The sequence below is a fragment of the Melanostigma gelatinosum genome (assembly GCF_949748355.1).
Source record: "Melanostigma gelatinosum genome assembly, chromosome: 6".
Lineage (NCBI taxonomy): Eukaryota > Metazoa > Chordata > Actinopteri > Perciformes > Zoarcidae > Melanostigma > Melanostigma gelatinosum.
The window spans coordinates 940,440-961,434 of record NC_136639.1 but is presented as its reverse complement, the minus strand read 5'-3'; the positions used below and the strand labels follow the sequence as shown (position 1 = coordinate 961,434).

Below are 20,995 nucleotides of genomic sequence, written 5' to 3'. Positions count from 1 at the left end.
AAGACAGGGAAAAAACGGCCTTCACTACTCCCATGGGCCTGTACCACTATAAGAGGCTGCCGTTCGGTCTCCACGGAGCCCCCCCCACGTACCAGAGACTGATGGACCAGGTACTTCGTCCCCATCGAGAATACGCGGCAGCCTATCTGGACGACATCGTCGTACACGGGGAGGAATGGGGGGCTCACCTCCAAAGACTGGAAGCAGTCCTGAAAGCTCTGCGAGGGGCGGGGCTGACAGCCAACCCCAAGAAATGTCGCCTCGGCCTCCGGGAAGCTGACTACCTGGGGTACACCATCGGCCGCGGCTGCGTCAAGCCCCAGGTAGGGAAAGTCGAGGCGATCCGGGAGTGGCCCCGCCCCCGCACAAAGAAACAGGTACGAGCATTCATTGGGCTAGCTAGCTACTACCGACGTTTTGTTCCCCAGTTCTCTGCCCTTGCAGCGCCCCTGACGGACCTAACCAAAAACCGGCTGCCAGATCGGATCGTCTGGACGGCAGAGACCGAGGACGCCTTCGAGAAGCTGAAGGAAGCACTTTGTTCCGAACCAGTGCTGGTGACCCCGGACTTTACCCAACCGTTGGTGGTACAGACGGATGCCTCCGAGACCGGGGTGGGTGCCGTCCTGTCCCAGCTGAGGGATGGAGAGGAGCACCCAATCACATACGTAAGCAGAAAACTATTACCTAGAGAAACAAGATACGCCACGGTCGAGAAGGAATGTTTGGCCATCAAATGGGCGCTGGGGGAATTGAAATACTATCTGCTGGGACGGCACTTTACCCTGGTCACGGACCACGCCCCCCTGGTATGGATGTCCAGAACGAAAGACAATAACGCCAGGGTCACCCGCTGGTTTTTATCCCTTCAGCCGTATGCTTTCTCTGTTGTCCACAGATCCGGGGCCGCTCATGGAAACGCGGACGCCCTGTCAAGACGGGACGCCCTAGGTTCCTGGAGCAGTCCTCCCCCCAGGTCGGATTTAAGGGGGGGGGTATGTGGCAGCCGGAGGGGCAACCCCAGAGGGGTAGTGATAGAGGGACGATATTGCCTGACATGGAGGCGGAGCCCCCATGTCAGGGAATGGAAAAGAGCGCCAAACCACCATCAGCCCAACAAGCAACACCTGAGGAGGAGAGACGAGGGAGCGACCACACCCTATCAGAGGAGGAGGAGGGGACTACAAAAGGGCCCAGGCAACAGGAAACCGGGAGAGAGTAGGAGTAGAAGAGGAGGAAGAAGAAGCAGAAGAAGTAGCCTAATCAGAGAAACCCTTGGAGAAGACTGCCTTACCCCTGGATCACCCTGGAACGTCTGACTACCCGCCCGGCTCACGACCCCTGCCTGTACGACTACCCTGCTCCTGCCCGCGCCCTGGACCGTCTGAGGAATACCCGTTGTGCACCGACCCGTGGAATTGGACACCGACCCTCCCTCTGGAAAGCGGACATTGTGTTCTTGAGTGTCTATCCTACCTCTTTCCACTCTCTACCTTCAGTAAAAACCTCACTTGAACCGTTTATCTGCCGACTGGTTGTGTTTATTGGTCAGTGTTGTCGTGAAACCCCCTGTCCACCCCGGGGGCTGTCACAAGACACACAACACGTCAACACACCTGTAGAGACACACAACACGTCAACACACCTGTAGAGACACACAACACATCAACACACCTGTAGAGACACACAACACGTCAACACACCTGTAGAGACACACAACACATCAACACACCTGTAGAGACACACAACACATCAACACACCTGTAGAGACACACAACACATCAACACACCTGTAGAGACACACAACACATCAACACACCTGTAGAGACACACAACACATCAACACACCTGTAGAGACACACAACACGTCAACACACCTGTAGAGACACACAACACATCAACACACCTGTAGAGACACACAACACATCAACACACCTGTAGAGACACACAACACATCAACACACCTGTAGAGACACACAACACATCAACACACCTGTAGAGACACACAACACGTCAACACACCTGTAGAGACAACACATCAACACACCTGTAGAGACACACAACACGTCAACACACCTGTAGAGACACACAACACATCAACACACCTGTAGAGACACACAACACGTCAACACACCTGTAGAGACACACAACACGTCAACACACCTGTAGAGACACACAACACGTAAACACACCTGTAGAGACACACAACACGTCAACACACCTGTAGAGACACACAACACGTCAACACACCTGTAGAGACACACAACACATCAACACACCTGTAGAGACACACAACACGTCAACACACCTGTAGAGACACACAACACGTCAACACACCTGTAGAGACACACAACACATCAACACACCTGTAGAGACAACACGTCAACACACCTGTAGAGACAACACGTCAACACACCTGTAGAGACACACAACACGTCAACACACCTGTAGAGACACACAACACGTCAACACACCTGTAGAGACACACAACACGTCAACACACCTGTAGAGACACACAACACGTCAACACACCTGTAGAGACACACAACACGTCAACACACCTGTAGAGACACACAACACGTCAACACACCTGTAGAGACACAACACGTCAACACACCTGTAGAGACACACAACATGTCAACACACCTGTAGAGACAACACGTCAACACACCTGTAGAGACAACACGTCAACACACCTGTAGAGACACACAACACGTCAACACACCTGTAGAGACACACAACACGTCAACACACCTGTAGAGACACACAACACGTCAACACACCTGTAGAGACACACAACACATCAACACACCTGTAGAGACACACAACACGTCAACACACCTGTAGAGACACACAACACATCAACACACCTGTAGAGACACACAACACATCAACACACCTGTCGAGACACACAACACGTCAACACACCTGTAGAGACACACAACACATCAACACACCTGTAGAGACACAACACGTCAACACACCTGTAGAGACACACAACACGTCAACACACCTGTAGAGACACACAACACATCAACACACCTGTAGACACACAACACATCAACACACCTGTAGAGACACACAACACATCAACACACCTGTAGAGACACACAACACATCAACACACCTGTAGAGACACACAACACATCAACACACCTGTAGAGACACACAACACGTCAACACACCTGTAGAGACACACAACACGTCAACACACCTGTAGAGACACACAACACGTCAACACACCTGTAGAGACACACAACACGTCAACACACCTGTAGAGACACACAACACGTCAACACACCTGTAGAGACACACAACACGTCAACACACCTGTAGAGACACACAACACATCAACACACCTGTAGAGACACACAACACATCAACACACCTGTAGAGACACACAACACATCAACACACCTGTAGAGACACACAACACGTCAACACACCTGTAGAGACACACAACACGTCAACACACCTGTAGAGACACACAACACGTCAACACACCTGTAGAGACACACAACACGTCAACACACCTGTAGAGACACACAACACGTCAACACACCTGTAGAGACACACAACACGTCAACACACCTGTAGAGACACACAACACGTCAACACACCTGTAGAGACACACAACACATCAACACACCTGTAGAGACACACAACACATCAACACACCTGTAGAGACACACAACACATCAACACACCTGTAGAGACACACAACACATCAACACACCTGTAGAGACACACAACACGTCAACACACCTGTAGAGACACACAACACGTCAACACACCTGTAGAGACACACAACACATCAACACACCTGTAGAGACACACAACACATCAACACACCTGTAGAGACACACAACACATCAACACACCTGTAGAGACACACAACACGTCAACACACCTGTAGAGACAACACATCAACACACCTGTAGAGACACACAACACGTCAACACACCTGTAGAGACACACAACACATCAACACACCTGTAGAGACACACAACACGTCAACACACCTGTAGAGACACACAACACGTCAACACACCTGTAGAGACACACAACACGTAAACACACCTGTAGAGACACACAACACGTCAACACACCTGTAGAGACACACAACACGTCAACACACCTGTAGAGACACACAACACATCAACACACCTGTAGAGACACACAACACGTCAACACACCTGTAGAGACACACAACACGTCAACACACCTGTAGAGACACACAACACATCAACACACCTGTAGAGACAACACGTCAACACACCTGTAGAGACAACACGTCAACACACCTGTAGAGACACACAACACGTCAACACACCTGTAGAGACACACAACACGTCAACACACCTGTAGAGACACACAACACGTCAACACACCTGTAGAGACACACAACACGTCAACACACCTGTAGAGACACACAACACGTCAACACACCTGTAGAGACACACAACACGTCAACACACCTGTAGAGACACACAACACGTCAACACACCTGTAGAGACACAACACGTCAACACACCTGTAGAGACACACAACATGTCAACACACCTGTAGAGACAACACGTCAACACACCTGTAGAGACAACACGTCAACACACCTGTAGAGACACACAAAACGTCAACACACCTGTAGAGACACACAACACGTCAACACACCTGTAGAGACACACAACACGTCAACACACCTGTAGAGACACACAACACATCAACACACCTGTAGAGACACACAACACGTCAACACACCTGTAGAGACACACAACACGTCAACACACCTGTAGAGACACACAACACATCAACACACCTGTAGAGACACACAACACGTCAACACACCTGTAGAGACACACAACACATCAACACACCTGTAGAGACACAACACGTCAACACACCTGTAGAGACACACAACACGTCAACACACCTGTAGAGACACACAACACATCAACACACCTGTAGACACACAACACATCAACACACCTGTAGAGACACACAACACATCAACACACCTGTAGAGACACACAACACATCAACACACCTGTAGAGACACACAACACATCAACACACCTGTAGAGACACACAACACGTCAACACACCTGTAGAGACACACAACACGTCAACACACCTGTAGAGACACACAACACGTCAACACACCTGTAGAGACACACAACACGTCAACACACCTGTAGAGACACACAACACGTCAACACACCTGTAGAGACACACAACACGTCAACACACCTGTAGAGACACACAACACATCAACACACCTGTAGAGACACACAACACATCAACACACCTGTAGAGACACACAACACATCAACACACCTGTAGAGACACACAACACATCAACACACCTGTAGAGACACACAACACATCAACACACCTGTAGAGACACACAACACGTCAACACACCTGTAGAGACACACAACACGTCAACACACCTGTAGAGACACACAACACGTCAACACACCTGTAGAGACACACAACACGTCAACACACCTGTAGAGACACACAACACGTCAACACACCTGTAGAGACACACAACACGTCAACACACCTGTAGAGACACACAACACGTCAACACACCTGTAGAGACACACAACACGTCAACACACCTGTAGAGACACAACACATCAACACACCTGTAGAGACACACAACACGTCAACACACCTGTAGAGACACACAACACGTCAACACACCTGTAGAGACACACAACACGTCAACACACCTGTAGAGACACACAACACATCAACACACCTGTAGAGACACACAACACATCAACACACCTGTAGAGACACACAACACATCAACACACCTGTAGAGACACACAACACATCAACACACCTGTAGAGACACACAACACATCAACACACCTGTAGAGACACACAACACGTCAACACACCTGTAGAGACACACAACACGTCAACACACCTGTAGAGACACACAACACGTCAACACACCTGTAGAGACACACAACACGTCAACACACCTGTAGAGACACACAACACGTCAACACACCTGTAGAGACACACAACACGTCAACACACCTGTAGAGACACACAACACGTCAACACACCTGTAGAGACACACAACACGTCAACACACCTGTAGAGACACACAACACGTCAACACACCTGTAGAGACACACAACACGTCAACACACCTGTAGAGACACACAACACGTCAACACACCTGTAGAGACACACAACACGTCAACACACCTGTAGAGACACAACACATCAACACACCTGTAGAGACACACAACACGTCAACACACACACACACACACACCTGTAGACACACAACACGCAGTTGGCAGATATCCAGACGATCTGACGGACAGAGACATTCACACTCACAGCTGGAGATTCAATGAACCTCTCTGGACTGTGGAAGCTCAGAAGTGAGAAGAGAACATGCAAACTCCACACAAGAGGGCCGTCCAGCCCGGGAATTGAACCCGGAGCCCTCTTGCTGTGAGTCGATAGTGCTCGCCACCACTTTAGTTCAAAGCTCAGAGATCTATGTAGACCTGCTTCTGAAACTGTTCATAAAGCAGTTTCATCAGCACCGTTTCAATACTTCAGACACCTGCAGGAGAAAAGGATGCAGAGACACAGGTGCTGGAGGAAGCGGGAGAATAGACGTTTTAAATGGAGGAGAGGAGGTCGTGATGTTGAAGGTGAAGGATGACTCACCGTTGTTGAACATGCCGATGGCCTTGATCTCCCAGGTGGTGAGGGAGTCCGGTAGAGGCCTGATGACCGACAACTGGCCCGAACTACAGACACAAAGACGGAGACGATCAGAGACGTCCTCTGTACTGAACGCGGTGAGACAAGATATGAATGTCCTGCAGCGTCCTTTTGATCAGAACTCATAGATTCAGGTCGACTTCAGTCATACAGGGATGCTGTCGAGTTCAGCAATTTTGCCGTCACCATCTTGGATCACGGACGTCGCCATCTTGTTTTTTATGGAACCGATGAACAGGAAGCGACCATATATGGACTGAAGAGGAGTGACGTAGAGACGCCGTATACGTCTCTGGTGTCGACCTGTCAATCAGCGTGTAGCCCCGCCCTAAAGCATCCCCTGCTTTATGGTCTGTGTGACTCTAAATGGACCATAATGTACTAAATGAACATCATGCTGTATTGAAGAAGACTTGAAACTAGAGATTGAGACATAAACTCATGTTTACAATGTTTACTGAGGTAATAAATCAAGAGAGAAGTAGAGTCATTTTCTATAGACTTCTATACAACCAGAGGAGTCGCCCCCTGGTGGACATTAGAGAGAATGCAGCTTTAACACACTTTAGTATCCTTTAGTAACTGGAGGTTGTCTCCTGGTCCAAACAAACAAATTCATTTGCGGGTGTGTTTGATTTGTTTCACCTGACACGCTGCACCTCCCACATCCAGCTCTCTGGAAAGTAGCTCCGGACCAGAGAAGGAGCCACGTCGAACTGTGCACCCATCGCTGCACACACACACACACACACACACACACACACACACACACACACACACACACACACACACACACACACACACACACACACTGGTGTTACAGGCTTGGCAGAAATCCTGCAGGAAGTTCTGCACAATAAAACATCCATAAAACAAAACAGACTGGTGTTGTTTTCAGGACTGACCGTTGCGTCCCAGGACGAGGTCCTGGTTCTGGTCCAGGTTCTGCTGGAGGAACTCACAGCAGGCTCTGAAGGCCTGTCTGCAGGGAGCGTGTTTCTTGACTTTCTGCAGGGCGAACTTATGGCAGCTCAAACTCTTTGGAATGTACCTCATACCCTGTTCACAGCAGGTCTTCAGTGGACCGTAGCTCTCCGCTGGACAGACGGACAGACACACCGTTATAGACTCTCACAGAGACGAGTCTCTGGTCCAGTGGAGGGAATGAAACACTGATCAGAGGACGATGCTGTCGTTTGTAACGTTGCAGAAAACACAGTGACACCAGCTTCATTTTAATTGAAACAACCTAACGCATCAATAAACTTATATATATGAACTTGTAACCTTGTAACCTGTGTGCAGAACCTTTGTCTGGTTTTTGGCTGAAACGTTTGGGTCATAAGTTGCAGCCAACACCAAAAGGTTCACAGGTGAACCTGACCTCCAGGGAAGCGAGTGACAGGTGGAGTCTCACCTTTCATTGTCTTCTGCTCTTCAGTCAGAGCTCGCTTTGGACGCACGGATGCTGTGCACGCCTCAACTGCACACACACACACACACACACATAAATCAAACCATTTCAAAAACACTGGCTGTCATTCGTCATTGACTGATTGATTGATCGGCGTACTGCTGGTTGATGGGCGGGCGTTGGCGTTGGTGATGAAGGTGAGGCCGGCCAATCGGAAGACGTCTGCGCTGTCTCTGCCGCCGCCACCGCCGCAGCCCTGGTCACTTTGCTCCAGGTGACGCAGAACCTGCAGGCCACCGTACTTCCTGTTACTGCCGTTTCATAGCACTTCACATAAAGACATCTGTTGAGTTATACTGTAAACTAAATGTCTGTGTTACCATGGTCACGGGGTCCTTGTAGTTGGGTCGCAGCGCGTAGAGGGCGGAGTCAACAGCAGACAGGGCGACCAGACCGTCCTGATTGGTCCGTATGTCCAGCCGGAGGTTTTCCTTCGGTTTGTAGACTCGACTACGATACGACAGATCAGTCTGACACACAAACATTCATTAGAAAATATACTTTTTACAGACTGTACAAGTACAAGCTGTATCTCAGCCTCTGATTGGTCAATTTCAGAGTATGACACCTTGTTAGATGCGGACGAGTGTCAGGAAAACGCTGGGCATAAGCTGGTGTTGAGTAACAGAATCGTTTGTCAGTAAAAATCATAAATGCACCGTGCGTAACCCAGCGTAAAAACGGATTCGCCGAAAGTGAAATCCCGACCTCCACGGTCCCCCACGGTCCCCCACGGACCCCCACAGTCCCCCACGGACCCCCACGGTCCCCCACGGTCCCCCTAGCTTGTCTGACCCCCCTTTCTCCAGGAAACAGTTGAAAAACACAGCACATACGTGGGGACAGTGTATTTAGCTGTGAAAACAGAATATTATACCTTTTTCTGCATGATTCGTCTCAAGGTAAGGGGCTTTTATGGGTTTTTCTGCGGTTGAGCGGCTTGGAGTTGTGTTGCTTGTTGGCTTGTGTCTCTGTAATGGTTTGACGGAGAGAAATTCTGAAGCTATCTCTGGATTCTGTGTTGAATGCTCGTGCTCTGAGAGTAGCCGTTCACGTTTTGTCAGTAGAGTGCGTAGCTCACCGAGTCATGGCGAAAAATACGTCATATTGTGGTAATACTCAACAGAACCGCTCTGATTCAGGACCTTCAATTTTTGCATATTCAGCAAAAATGACGGTCAGTATCTCGTTGTACCTGGAGTCTGTCCAGCCAGATGAAGTCGGCCACCAGCTCGTTCTAACTTATAACTTATATAACATTGTAAACTTGTAAACTTGTAAACTTGTAAGCTAACGTTACCTGGAGTCCGTTGACACACTTGCCTCTGACGTTCAGCCAGACGGAGTCGGCCACCAGCTCGTTGGTCCCCTCCCCGTACAGGATGTAGTAGACCAGCAGTCTGATGGACGGGACCATGGCGGTCGTCACCTCGAAGCTCAGAGTCTGTTTGATATTGCCGCCGGAGACGAACTTCTGACTGCCGAAATCCACCACTTTCCCTTTAGAGAGCACCTGAGGGGGTCGCACACGCCATAGTGATGAGTACCCACAGTAACAGGAAACACCGACACCGTGAGTCGTCATCAGCTGCTGTGTCTCCCTCACCAGGTAGCTGAGGGCTCTGATGGGCACGTAGGAGGGCGTGGCCGAGTACACCTGGATGTTGGTGAATCGTCCCACCTCCAGGCTGCTGCTGGCCAGCGGGGGGTCGATGTACAGGTAACGCTGGTTTGGAGACTCGTACGCCAACGCCTCCAGACTCAGACTGGCCTGACTGGCTGCTGGGAGGATGGAGTCCACCGTCTCAAACTGTGTCAACAACGGGAAGGAGACAAATAAACAACAACAAAAATAATATGTCAATAGAATGTAAAGACATAAACAATAAGTGAACACTTTACAACTAAACAACAGGAAGAAGACAAATAAACAAAAACAACAAATGAAATGAGATGTAAACAATTAACAAAAGCATGTCAACAATAAGTCAACTTTAACAAGAAAGAAGACACATAAACAAAAACTACAAGTGCACAACATATAGCACATAAACAACAACAACACAAACGACAATGAATGAGACTCCTCCTCACCTTCAGCAACGCTCGGGTTCCTTCACTCTGAGTGTTGCAGATGAAGACAGCGATGCCGTCTGATTGGCTGATGGCGCTGGTGGGACAGGGCAGGTCCTCGGTGTCCATCCCCCGTCTGAACAGCCGGCGCTCCACCAGACGCACCTGTACCCGGCTCAACGGTTTGTCCAGGTGATCCTTCACCAGCACCTGCAGAGAAATCATAAAAAAATCACTGAATTAAACTTTAGTCTCCACCCAAACATTCCTCTTCAAACAGGTGGATCAGGTGGAACAGGTGGATCAGGTGGAACAGGTGGATCAGGTGGAACAGGTGGATCAGGTGGAACAGGCGGATCAGGCGGTTCAGGCGGATCAGCCGGAACAGGCGGATCAGGCGGATCAAGTGTGACAAGTGGAAGAGGTGGAACGGGTGGATCGGGTGGAAGAGGTGGAACAGGTGGGACAGGTGGATCAGGTGGAAGAGGTGGAACAGGTGGAAGAGGTGGAACAGGTGGAACAGGTGGAAGAGGTGGAAGAGGTGGGACAGGTGGGACAGGTGGAACAGGTGGGACAGGTGGAACAGGTGGATCAGGTGGAAGAGGTGGAAGAGGTGGAACAGGTGGATCAGGTGGAAGAGGTGGGACAGGTGGAACAGGTGGAAGAGGTGGAAGAGGTGGGACAGGTGGAACAGGTGGAACAGGTGGGACAGGTGGAACAGGTGGGACAGGTGGAACAGGTGGAACAGGTGGGACAGGTGGAACAGGTGGATCAGGTGGAAGAGGTGGAAGAGGTGGAACAGGTGGATCAGGTGGAAGAGGTGGAACAGGTGGATCAGGTGGAAGAGGTGGAAGAGGTGGAACAGGTGGAACAGGTGGAAGAGGTGGAAGAGGTGGAAGAGGTGGAAGAGGTGGGACAGGTGGAACAGGTGGGACAGGTGGAAGAGGTGGAAGAGGTGGAACAGGTGGATCAGGTGGAAGAGGTGGAAGAGGTGGAAGAGGTGGAACAGGTGGAAGAGGTGGAAGAGGTGGAACAGGTGGAACAGGTGGGACAGGTGGAACAGGTGGAACAGGTGGAACAGGTGGGACAGGTGGAACAGGTGGGACAGGTGGGACAGGTGGAAGAGGTGGAAGAGGTGGAACAGGTGGATCAGGTGGAACAGGTGGGACAGGTGGATCAGGTGGAACAGGTGGAACAGGTGGGACAGGTGGAACAGGTGGGACAGGTGGGACAGGTGGAACAGGTGGATCAGGTGGAACAGGTGGGACAGGTGGATCAGGTGGAACAGGTGGAACAGGTGAAACAGGTGGGACAGGTGGAACAGGTGGAACAGGTGGGACAGGTGGAACAGGTGGGACAGGTGGGACAGGTGGAACAGGTGGATCAGGTGGAACAGGTGGGACAGGTGGATCAGGTGGAACAGGTGGAACAGGTGAAACAGGTGGGACAGGTGGAACAGGTGGAACAGGTGGGACAGGTGGAACAGGTGGGACAGGTGGAAGAGGTGGAAGAGGTGGATCAGGTGGAACGTCTGGACAAACCTGGATGTTATAAGGAAGTCCAGGCTTTATGAAGGGGGGCGTGGATACCAGACTCAGTCTGTAAGGTGATTTGACAAACTTTACTGCAGCAAACTCCGCCTCCTGAGTGATCCCACCTGAGAGACAGAGATGGGGGGGTTGGGTCAAAGGTTTGGTTTAAGATTTAAAATCTAAGATTCAAGACCTTATATATGATTTTCAAGATGTCAAAAAACTGTCTAAATGTCGGGTTTAGGAATTGAAATGTCTGGTTCAAGACCTTATATCTGATGTTCAAAACAATAAAGGTTTAGGAGTTTAAATATCTGGTTTAAGATTTTAAATGTCTGGGTTAAGACCTAATTCTCAGATTTAAGACATTAAATATCAGGTTTAAGACTCTTAATGTCTGGTATAGGACACTAATTCCTAGGATTAAGACGTACATGTCATGTTTAAGCATTTTAAATGTCAGATTAAAGACTTTAAAGGTAATTTTTCATTGGTTTAATCTCAGGTTTAAGACTTGGATAAAGGTTAAGTGTGTGTACCTGTGTCCTCCTGCAGCAGGACAGCGATGTAAAGGTACTTCCCCACCAGACTATTGAGGTCTTTGGGTCCATCGTGTTTTGAGAGGACCGTCTCCATGTTCACGGTCACGTCCACGTCACCTTTCGACGACAACTGAAGGACACAGAAACTGAAAGGTAAAGATGTATCCGTGCTGTTTATGTGAAGTGAAGAAGTAGAAATAGAAATCTGTCCGTATCAGAAAGTGTTGAATATTGAGCGTGTGTTTGTTTTATGTTGCCCTGAGTCATGTCTTTAAGGCTGCATTCAGCCACGACAAGATTATTATTGTGAAAGATTATTCTAAAAAGAAAAACTTGATGAACATTCTAGTTTTATAAGCTCTTCTCACTTTTACACAAACATGGACTTTCAAAGTGATCAAATTGGAAATGATGGCCACGAAAAAGGTAAAAAATATGTTTGTGTTCTTAAATAAGAATATCAGAGAAGTATATGAACTGTAGTGAACCTTAGGTGTTGTGTTGACAACATATTTCCCAGTGATGTTTATATTAAAACTTTATATATTTACTATCTCTTTTCTGATGGAGCTGGGGATGATAACCGGAGGAGTCTTTCCGCTAACGTAGCCGTAGCGCAGGTACATTTCCCCGTTAGCCACCGGAGCTCCGTGGACGTACCTGAGAGAAACACCTTTAATCTCATTTACACATTTAAGTGGTTTTGAGTTCTGGATATCTGAAACGTGATGTCAGCTGTTTCTTCACCTGGCTGAGACCTTGAAGCTGAAACGGTTGAAGCTTGCGTAGCTAACGTAGTTAGCTTCTGGTTCCACGTGGATGTAGAAACTGGGAAGAACTGACACAGAACAGTTAATAATTCACATTTTACTCTTTAATTATGCTGAACTTTAGACCAGCTGTTTGGTTAAAGTCATATCTGATTAAGTTGTTACCATATTCTTTAACTTCAAAGTCAGCTCTCGCTGTTGTAGTGAAATCATCAGCGTAAGAGGCTTCAATGGTCCAAATCCCCAACCTGGAATCACATTAATAACATTATGAACAGCCTGGAATCACATTAATAACATTATGAACAGCCTGGAATCACATTAATAACATTATAAACAGCCTGGAATCACATTCATAACAGTATAAACAGCCTGGAATCACATTAATAACATTATAAACAGCCTGAAATCACATTAATAACAGTATAAACAGCCTGGAATCACATTATTAATATTATAAACAGCCTGGAATCACATTATTAATATTATAAACAGCCTGAAATCACATTCATAACAGTATAAACAGCCTGGAATCACATTAATAACATTATGAACAGCCTGGAATCACATTAATAACAGTATAAACAGCCTGGAATCACATTAATAACAGTATAAACAGCCTGGAATCACATTATTAATATTATAAACAGCCTGGAATCACATTAATAACATTATAAACAGCCTGGAATCGCATTCATAACAGTATAAACAGCCTGGAATCACATTATTAATATTATAAACAGCCTGGAATCACATTATTAATATTATAAACAGCCTGGAATCACATTCATAACAGTATAAACAGCCTGACTGTCTAAAGGTCTTACTTTGGTTTAATGGGGATCTTGAACGGGTTTTGCATCGACGGGATTCCATTGTTCACATCGATCATCTCCACTATGTCCACTGTGGTCTGATCCGGGTCCTGTGGGGAGGGGGGGGGGGTCACTGATCTAATGATGACTTTGAAATCAACGTGATGCTGAAGGTCATCACACTCACCTTGAAGGTCAGGAAGACGCTGCGATTGGCCGGCCTCAGCTCCTCGTTCAGGGAGAACGCCCTCAATTTGACTGTAAAACAGACACAAACACACACACATATATTGATATAATTTTCATTAACAAGAAGCTTAGAAAATGACACATAAAGGATTCATCCAACATCAGGAGAGATGTAAGAAGTATTCAGGCCATTTACTGCAGTAAAAGTACTGATACACAGTGTGAAAATACTCCACTGTGTACATAAGCACAGTACTTGAGTAAATGTACTTAGTAAGAGACACAGAGATTAAACAGTGACTGGTACAGGTGCATTGTGGGAGTTGTAGTTCTAACGTCTCACCGCTCTGGTGCGGGGTGTACAGCGGTTTGTCGGTCTGGACAAACAGGAAGCCGTTGGTGCGGCTGACAGAGACAGACAGGTGCTGGTTGATCTCTGCTGATTGGACGTGCAGAGTCACATGACTCACGCTCTTACCCAGCTGATCTGGGTGCAGCTGTGAGAGAGACAGGAAGATACCTCACGATATTAAAACGCCTCCTGAGATAAAGTCGTGGCAACTTCGCCGGCATGCGTCACGTCTCACCTGGACTTTGGCGGCGGCTTGGTGGTGGTTCTGAGCATTAAGAGTCACGACCTCCTGAGCCAGAACCACGTGATCCGGAGCCATGGAGGTCTTCAAGAACACGTAGACCGCCACCTCGTCAGTGAAACCGAACAGCTGCAGCAATACCGTCTCCACGGCATCAAGACGCAGAGAGAGAGGAGCCGTGATCAGATACCTGAGGGGGAGGAGACACCTTTACTCCTCTCAACATCACATTACAGTCATTGAGCAGACGCTTTCATCCAGAGCCACTTACAATTCACATTCTATCACATTCACACACCGTAGAACAGCTACAGGAGACATTTGGGGTTAAGTGTGTTGCTCAAGGCCACATCGACATGCGACTAGCAGAGCCGGAGATCGAACCGCTGATTCTCTGAAGGACGGCCCTGCGCTCCACTTAGCCACAGCTGGCAGTTCACAGTATAGGACTTTATTATTTGTATTATTAGGGCCCGAGCACCGACGTAGTCGGAGCGGAGGACCTATACTTTGGCTTGTTTCTCTTAGTAGGTAAATCAAATCAATATCAAATTTGTTCCACACAAATACAAGAAGTTCATAATGCCAGATCACGAAGCTTTTGATGTTTCATCGAACGCCGTTGCCGTGGCGATGCAGTCTTCGCCGTTAACAACGAAGGTCATTTTGAGAGGCTAAAAATGCTCAAAACATAAGCAAACTTGGCAAGTAGATTACAAGCCCGAAATGTAGTTATGGAATATGATTTTGTTGGTTCAGAGTGGCAAATCGGCTCAATAGCGCCCCCTACAACATTTTGACCAAGCAGCCCTCGCAGTACGTTTGACCTAGATGTATGAAATGTGGTAGGAACATGTATCACATATGGACTTCAATAAAAGTCTCTTGGAGCCATGCTCGAAACCCAACCGGAAGTCAGCCATTTTTAATTTCTTATGAATTTCTGCTGTCGTTTTTGTCATTTCCAGGCGCTGCACTTTAACGAACTCCTCCTAGGGAATTAATCAGATCAACTTCAAATTTGGTCGGTACAGTCTAAAGACCTTTGTGATGAAAAGTTACTCAAAGCTTGTTGTTTCGTGAAAAGCTGTTGCCGTGGCGACGCATTCTTCACCGTGAAATATTAAGGTGTTTTGAGGGGCTAAAAATGCTCAAAACATAAGCAAACTTGGCAAGTAGATTACAAGGCCGAAATGTAGTAATAGAATATGATTTTATTGGTTCAGAGTGGCAAATTGGCTCAATAGCGCCCCCTACAAAATTTCAACGAAGCAGCCCTCGCAGTATGTTTGACCTAGATGTATGACATGTGGTAGGAACATGTATCACATATGGACTGAAATAAAAGTATATTGGGGCCATGCTCTGAACCTGCATGCAGTGTCTGACGGTCACGGAACTGAATGACAGCATCAACCAGAGTCCTCGCGCCGTCCGACGGAGTCCCGCCGGCACCCCGACGTGCATATTGCGAGGGCCGGTCATCGCTGCTCGCAGATTTAATTGTTATTATTTTTACTTTATTATTGTTGTTACTCAGTGGTGGGCCGTCAGGGCCTGCAAGGCCTTCTCTGCTGGCCTGAACAGAATCACAAAGCTATGTCTTCTAATTTATATAAACATATTTGTCCCATTATCACTAGCACAGCTCCTGTCTTCCTCAGTTGCTCTGCTTCCAGTGCAGCTTGTTTTAAGTAGAGCTTTTATCCAATCAGATCTCACCTCTGTGTCTCTAGGTAGAACAGAGGCCTGCAGACTCACAAGTGCATCCATGTGCACTTTAAGTGAATGGAGACGATATTGTTGATATTGTTGATTGTCATAGTGTTCAACCAATCAGATCTTTAGTTTGACATATTTAGCCAGTGCCAGTGTTGCCACTTGGCGACTTTCTCGCTAAATCTGGTGACTTTCCAAACCCTCATGGAGACTTTTTTTGTCAAAAGCTGCTAGCGACAAATCTAGAGACTTGTTCTGGTGTTTTGATTCTGTTGTTAAAGCTTGTACGTTCTGCACTGTGGTGAACGAGCAGCGGGAGCTGCCATGAGCCGCTCCAAAGCACACACAGGTGCACAGTCCCAGCAGTCAGAGCAGAGAGGAGACGCACTCTGTCTACAGGTGTTGAGCTTCATTTTGACACGAAACAAATAATGACCATCGCTGTGTTGCAGCTGCTGGACAGCAGTGAAGGCCCAGCTATGACATGCACACTATTGTTGTTATTATGTTACTTTATTATTGTTATTATGTTACTTTATCATTGTTATTATGTTACTTTATTATTGTTGTTATTATGTTACTTTATCATTGTTATTATGTTACTTTATTATTGTTGTTATTATGTTACTTTATTGTTGTTATTATGTTACTTTATTGTTGTTATGTTACTTTATTATTGTTATTATGTTACTTTATCATTGTTATTATGTTACTTTATTACTGTTGTTATTATGTTACTTTATTGTTGTTATTATGTTACTTTATCATTGTTATTATGTTACTTTATTATTGTTGTTATTATGTTACATTATTGTTGTTATGTTACTTTATTATTGTTATTATGTTACTTTATTATTGTTGTTATTATGTTACTTTATCTTTGTTATTATGTTACTTTATTATTGTTGTCATTATGTTACTTTATTGTTGTTATTATGTTACTTTATTATTGTTGTTATTATGTTACTTTATTATTGTTATTATGTTACTTTATCATTGTTATTATGTTACTTTATCATTGTTATTATGTTACTTTGTTATTGTTGTTATTATGTTACTTTATTATTGTTATTATGTTACTTTATCATTGTTATTATGTTACTTTATTATTGTTGTTATTATGTTACTTTATTGTTGTTATTATGTTACTTTATTATTGTTGTTATTATGTTACTTTATTGTTGTTATTATGTTACTTTATCATTGTTGTTATTATGTTACTTTATCATTGTTATTATGTTACTTTATTGTTGTTGTTATTATGTTACTTTATCATTGTTATTATGTTACTTTAATATTGTTGTTATTATGTTACTTTATTGTTGTTATTATGTTACTTCATTGATGTTATGTTACTTTATTATTATCATTGTTATTATGTTACTTTAATATTGTTGTTATTATGTTACTTTATTATTGTTGTTATTATGTTACTTTATTATTGTTATTGTGTTACTTTATCATTGTTATTATGTTACTTTATTGTTGTTATTATGTTACTTTATTGTTGTTATGTTACTTTATTATTGTTATTATGTTACTTTATCATTGTTATTATGTTACTTTATCATTGTTATTATGTTACTTTATTATTGTTGCTGTTATGTTACTTTATTATTGTTATTATGTTACTTTATTATTGTTGTTATTATGTTACTTTATTATTGTTGTTATTATGTTACTTTATCTTTGTTATTATGTTACTTTATTATTGTTGTCATTATGTTACTTTATTGTTGTTATTATGTTACTTTATTATTGTTATTATGTTACTTTATCATTGTTATTATGTTACTTTATTATTGTTGTTATTATGTTACTTTATTGTTGTTATTATGTTACTTTATTATTGTTGTTATTATGTTACTTTATTGTTGTTGTTATGTTACTTTATTATTGTTATTATGTTACTTTATTATTGTTATTATGTTACTTTATCATTGTTATTATGTTACTTTATTGTTGTTATGTTACTTTATTATTGGTATTATGTTACTTTATCATTGTTATTATGTTACTTTATTATTGTTGTTATTATGTTACTTTATCATTGTTATTATGTTACTTTATTATTGTTGTTATTATGTTACTTTATTGTTGTTATTATGTTACTTTATCATTGTTATTATGTTACTTTGTTATTGTTGTTATTATGTTACTTTATTGTTGTTATTATGTTACTTTATTATTGTTGTTATTGTGTTACTTTATTATTGTTATTATGTTACTTTATTATTGTTGTTATTATGTTACTTTATCATTGTTATTATGTTACTTTATTGTTGTTGTTGTTATGTTACTTTATTGTTGTTATTATGTTACTTTATTATTGTTGTTATTATGTTACTTTATTATTGTTGTTATTATGTTACTTTATTATTGTTGTTATTATGTTACTTTATCATTGTTATTATGTTACTTTATTATTGTTGTTATTATGTTACTTTATTATTGTTATTATGTTACTTTATCATTGTTATTATGTTACTTTATCATTGTTGTTATTATGTTACTTTATTGTTGTTATTATGTTACTTTATTGTTGTTATGTTACTTTATCATTGTTATTATGTTACTTTATCATTGTTATTATGTTACTTTATTATTATTGTTATTATGTTACTTTATCATTGTTATTATGTTACTTTATTGTTGTTATGTTACTTTATTATTGGTATTATGTTACTTTATCATTGTTATTATGTTACTTTATTGTTGTTATGTTACTTTATTATTGGTATTATGTTACTTTATCATTGTTATTATGTTACTTTATTATTGTTGTTATTATGTTACTTTATTGTTGTTATTATGTTACTTTATTGTTGTTATGTTACTTTATAATTGTTATTATGTTACTTTATCATTGTTATTATGTTACTTTATTATTATTGTTATTATGTTACTTTATCATTGTTATTATGTTACTTTATTATTGTTGTTATTATGTTACTTTATTGTTGTTATTATGTTACTTTATTATTGTTGTTGTTATGTTACTTTATTATTGTTATTATGTTACTTTATCATTGTTATTATGTTACTTTATTATTGTTGTTATTATGTTACTTTATTGTTGTTATTATGTTACTTTATTGTTGTTATGTTACTTTATTGTTGTTATGTTACTTTATCATTGTTATTATGTTACTTTATCATTGTTATTATGTTACTTTATCATTGTTATTATGTTACTTTATTATTGTTGTTATTATGTTACTTTATCATTGTTATTATGTTACTTTATCATTGTTGTTATTATGTTACTTTATCATTGTTATTATGTTACTTTATTGTTGTTATTATGTTACTTTATCATTGTTATTATGTTACTTTAATATTGTTGTTATTATGTTACTTTATTGTTGTTATTATGTTACTTCATTGTTGTTATGTTACTTTATTATTATCATTGTTATTATGTTACTTTAATATTGTTGTTATTATGTTACTTTATTATTGTTGTTATTATGTTACTTTATTATTGTTATTGTGTTACTTTATCATTGTTATTATGTTACTTTATTATTGTTGTTATTATGTTACTTTATTGTTGTTATTATGTTACTTTATTGTTGTTATGTTACTTTATTATTGTTATTATGTTACTTTATCATTGTTATTATGTTACTTTATCATTGTTATTATGTTACTTTATTATTGTTGTTATTATGTTACTTTATCATTGTTATTATGTTACTTTATCATTGTTGTTATTATGTTACTTTATCATTGTTATTGTGTTACTTTATTGTTGTTGTTATTATGTTACTTTATCATTGTTATTATGTTACTTTAATATTGTTGCTATTATGTTACTTTATTGTTGATATTATGTTACTTCATTGTTGTTATGTTACTTTATTATTATCATTGTTATTATGTTACTTTAATATTGTTGTTATTATGTTACTTTATTGTTGTTATTATGTTGCTTTATTGTTATTATGTTCCTGTATTATTGTTATGTTACTTTATTATTATTATTATGTTATGTATACACTCATGCCTCACAAGTAGCTAATGTTAGCATTGTCACTGTTAGCATGTTAGCAGTTAGCTCAAAGCTAACAAGTAGCTAATATTTGCATTGTCACTGTTAGCATGTTAGCAGTTAGTTTTAACTAACCATTAGCTAATGTTAGCATTGTCACTGTTAGCATGTTAGCAGTTAGCTCAAAGCTCTGCTGCGTCACATTACTGTAGACCAGGGGTGTCAAACATACGGCCCGCGGGCCGCATCCGGCCCGCCACGTCATTTTATGTGGCCCGCGAATCCGCCAGCAAAAAAAAAAAAAAAAAATATTTTTATTATTTTATTTTTTTTTACAAAAATTAAAAGTTAGATGTGAAAATAAAAATATCCCCATGGTCGAAATTATGAGATAGAAAGTCGAAGTGATGAGATAGCATGTTGTCTGTGTGCCGACATTAAAACGATCACAACAGGTGGACAGGAGATGCAACAGCCCATAAAGAGGATTTCCAACACGTGATCGTGCCTTTCTCAACATGCGTACTTC

The 20,995-nt window shown here is 42.6% G+C and overlaps 1 protein-coding gene across 1 annotated transcript in view; it reads right to left on the bottom strand.

The window, feature by feature from the left end:
- The window catches only part of c5 (complement component 5), a gene marked incomplete at both ends in the record, with an annotated part of 40,328 nt that overhangs the window by 18,386 nt on the left and 947 nt on the right, over nt 1-20,995 (bottom strand). The window contains 18 exon segments of the mRNA XM_079270706.1: nt 6,709-6,791; nt 7,411-7,495; nt 7,671-7,862; nt 8,183-8,248; nt 8,339-8,465; nt 8,560-8,709; nt 9,540-9,752; nt 9,846-10,049; nt 10,334-10,522; nt 11,854-11,969; nt 12,384-12,516; nt 12,938-13,046; nt 13,134-13,224; nt 13,322-13,404; nt 13,984-14,081; nt 14,159-14,229; nt 14,504-14,657; nt 14,748-14,943. Of these exon segments, the coding sequence (XP_079126832.1) occupies nt 6,709-6,791; nt 7,411-7,495; nt 7,671-7,862; nt 8,183-8,248; nt 8,339-8,465; nt 8,560-8,709; nt 9,540-9,752; nt 9,846-10,049; nt 10,334-10,522; nt 11,854-11,969; nt 12,384-12,516; nt 12,938-13,046; nt 13,134-13,224; nt 13,322-13,404; nt 13,984-14,081; nt 14,159-14,229; nt 14,504-14,657; nt 14,748-14,943 (2,360 nt within the window).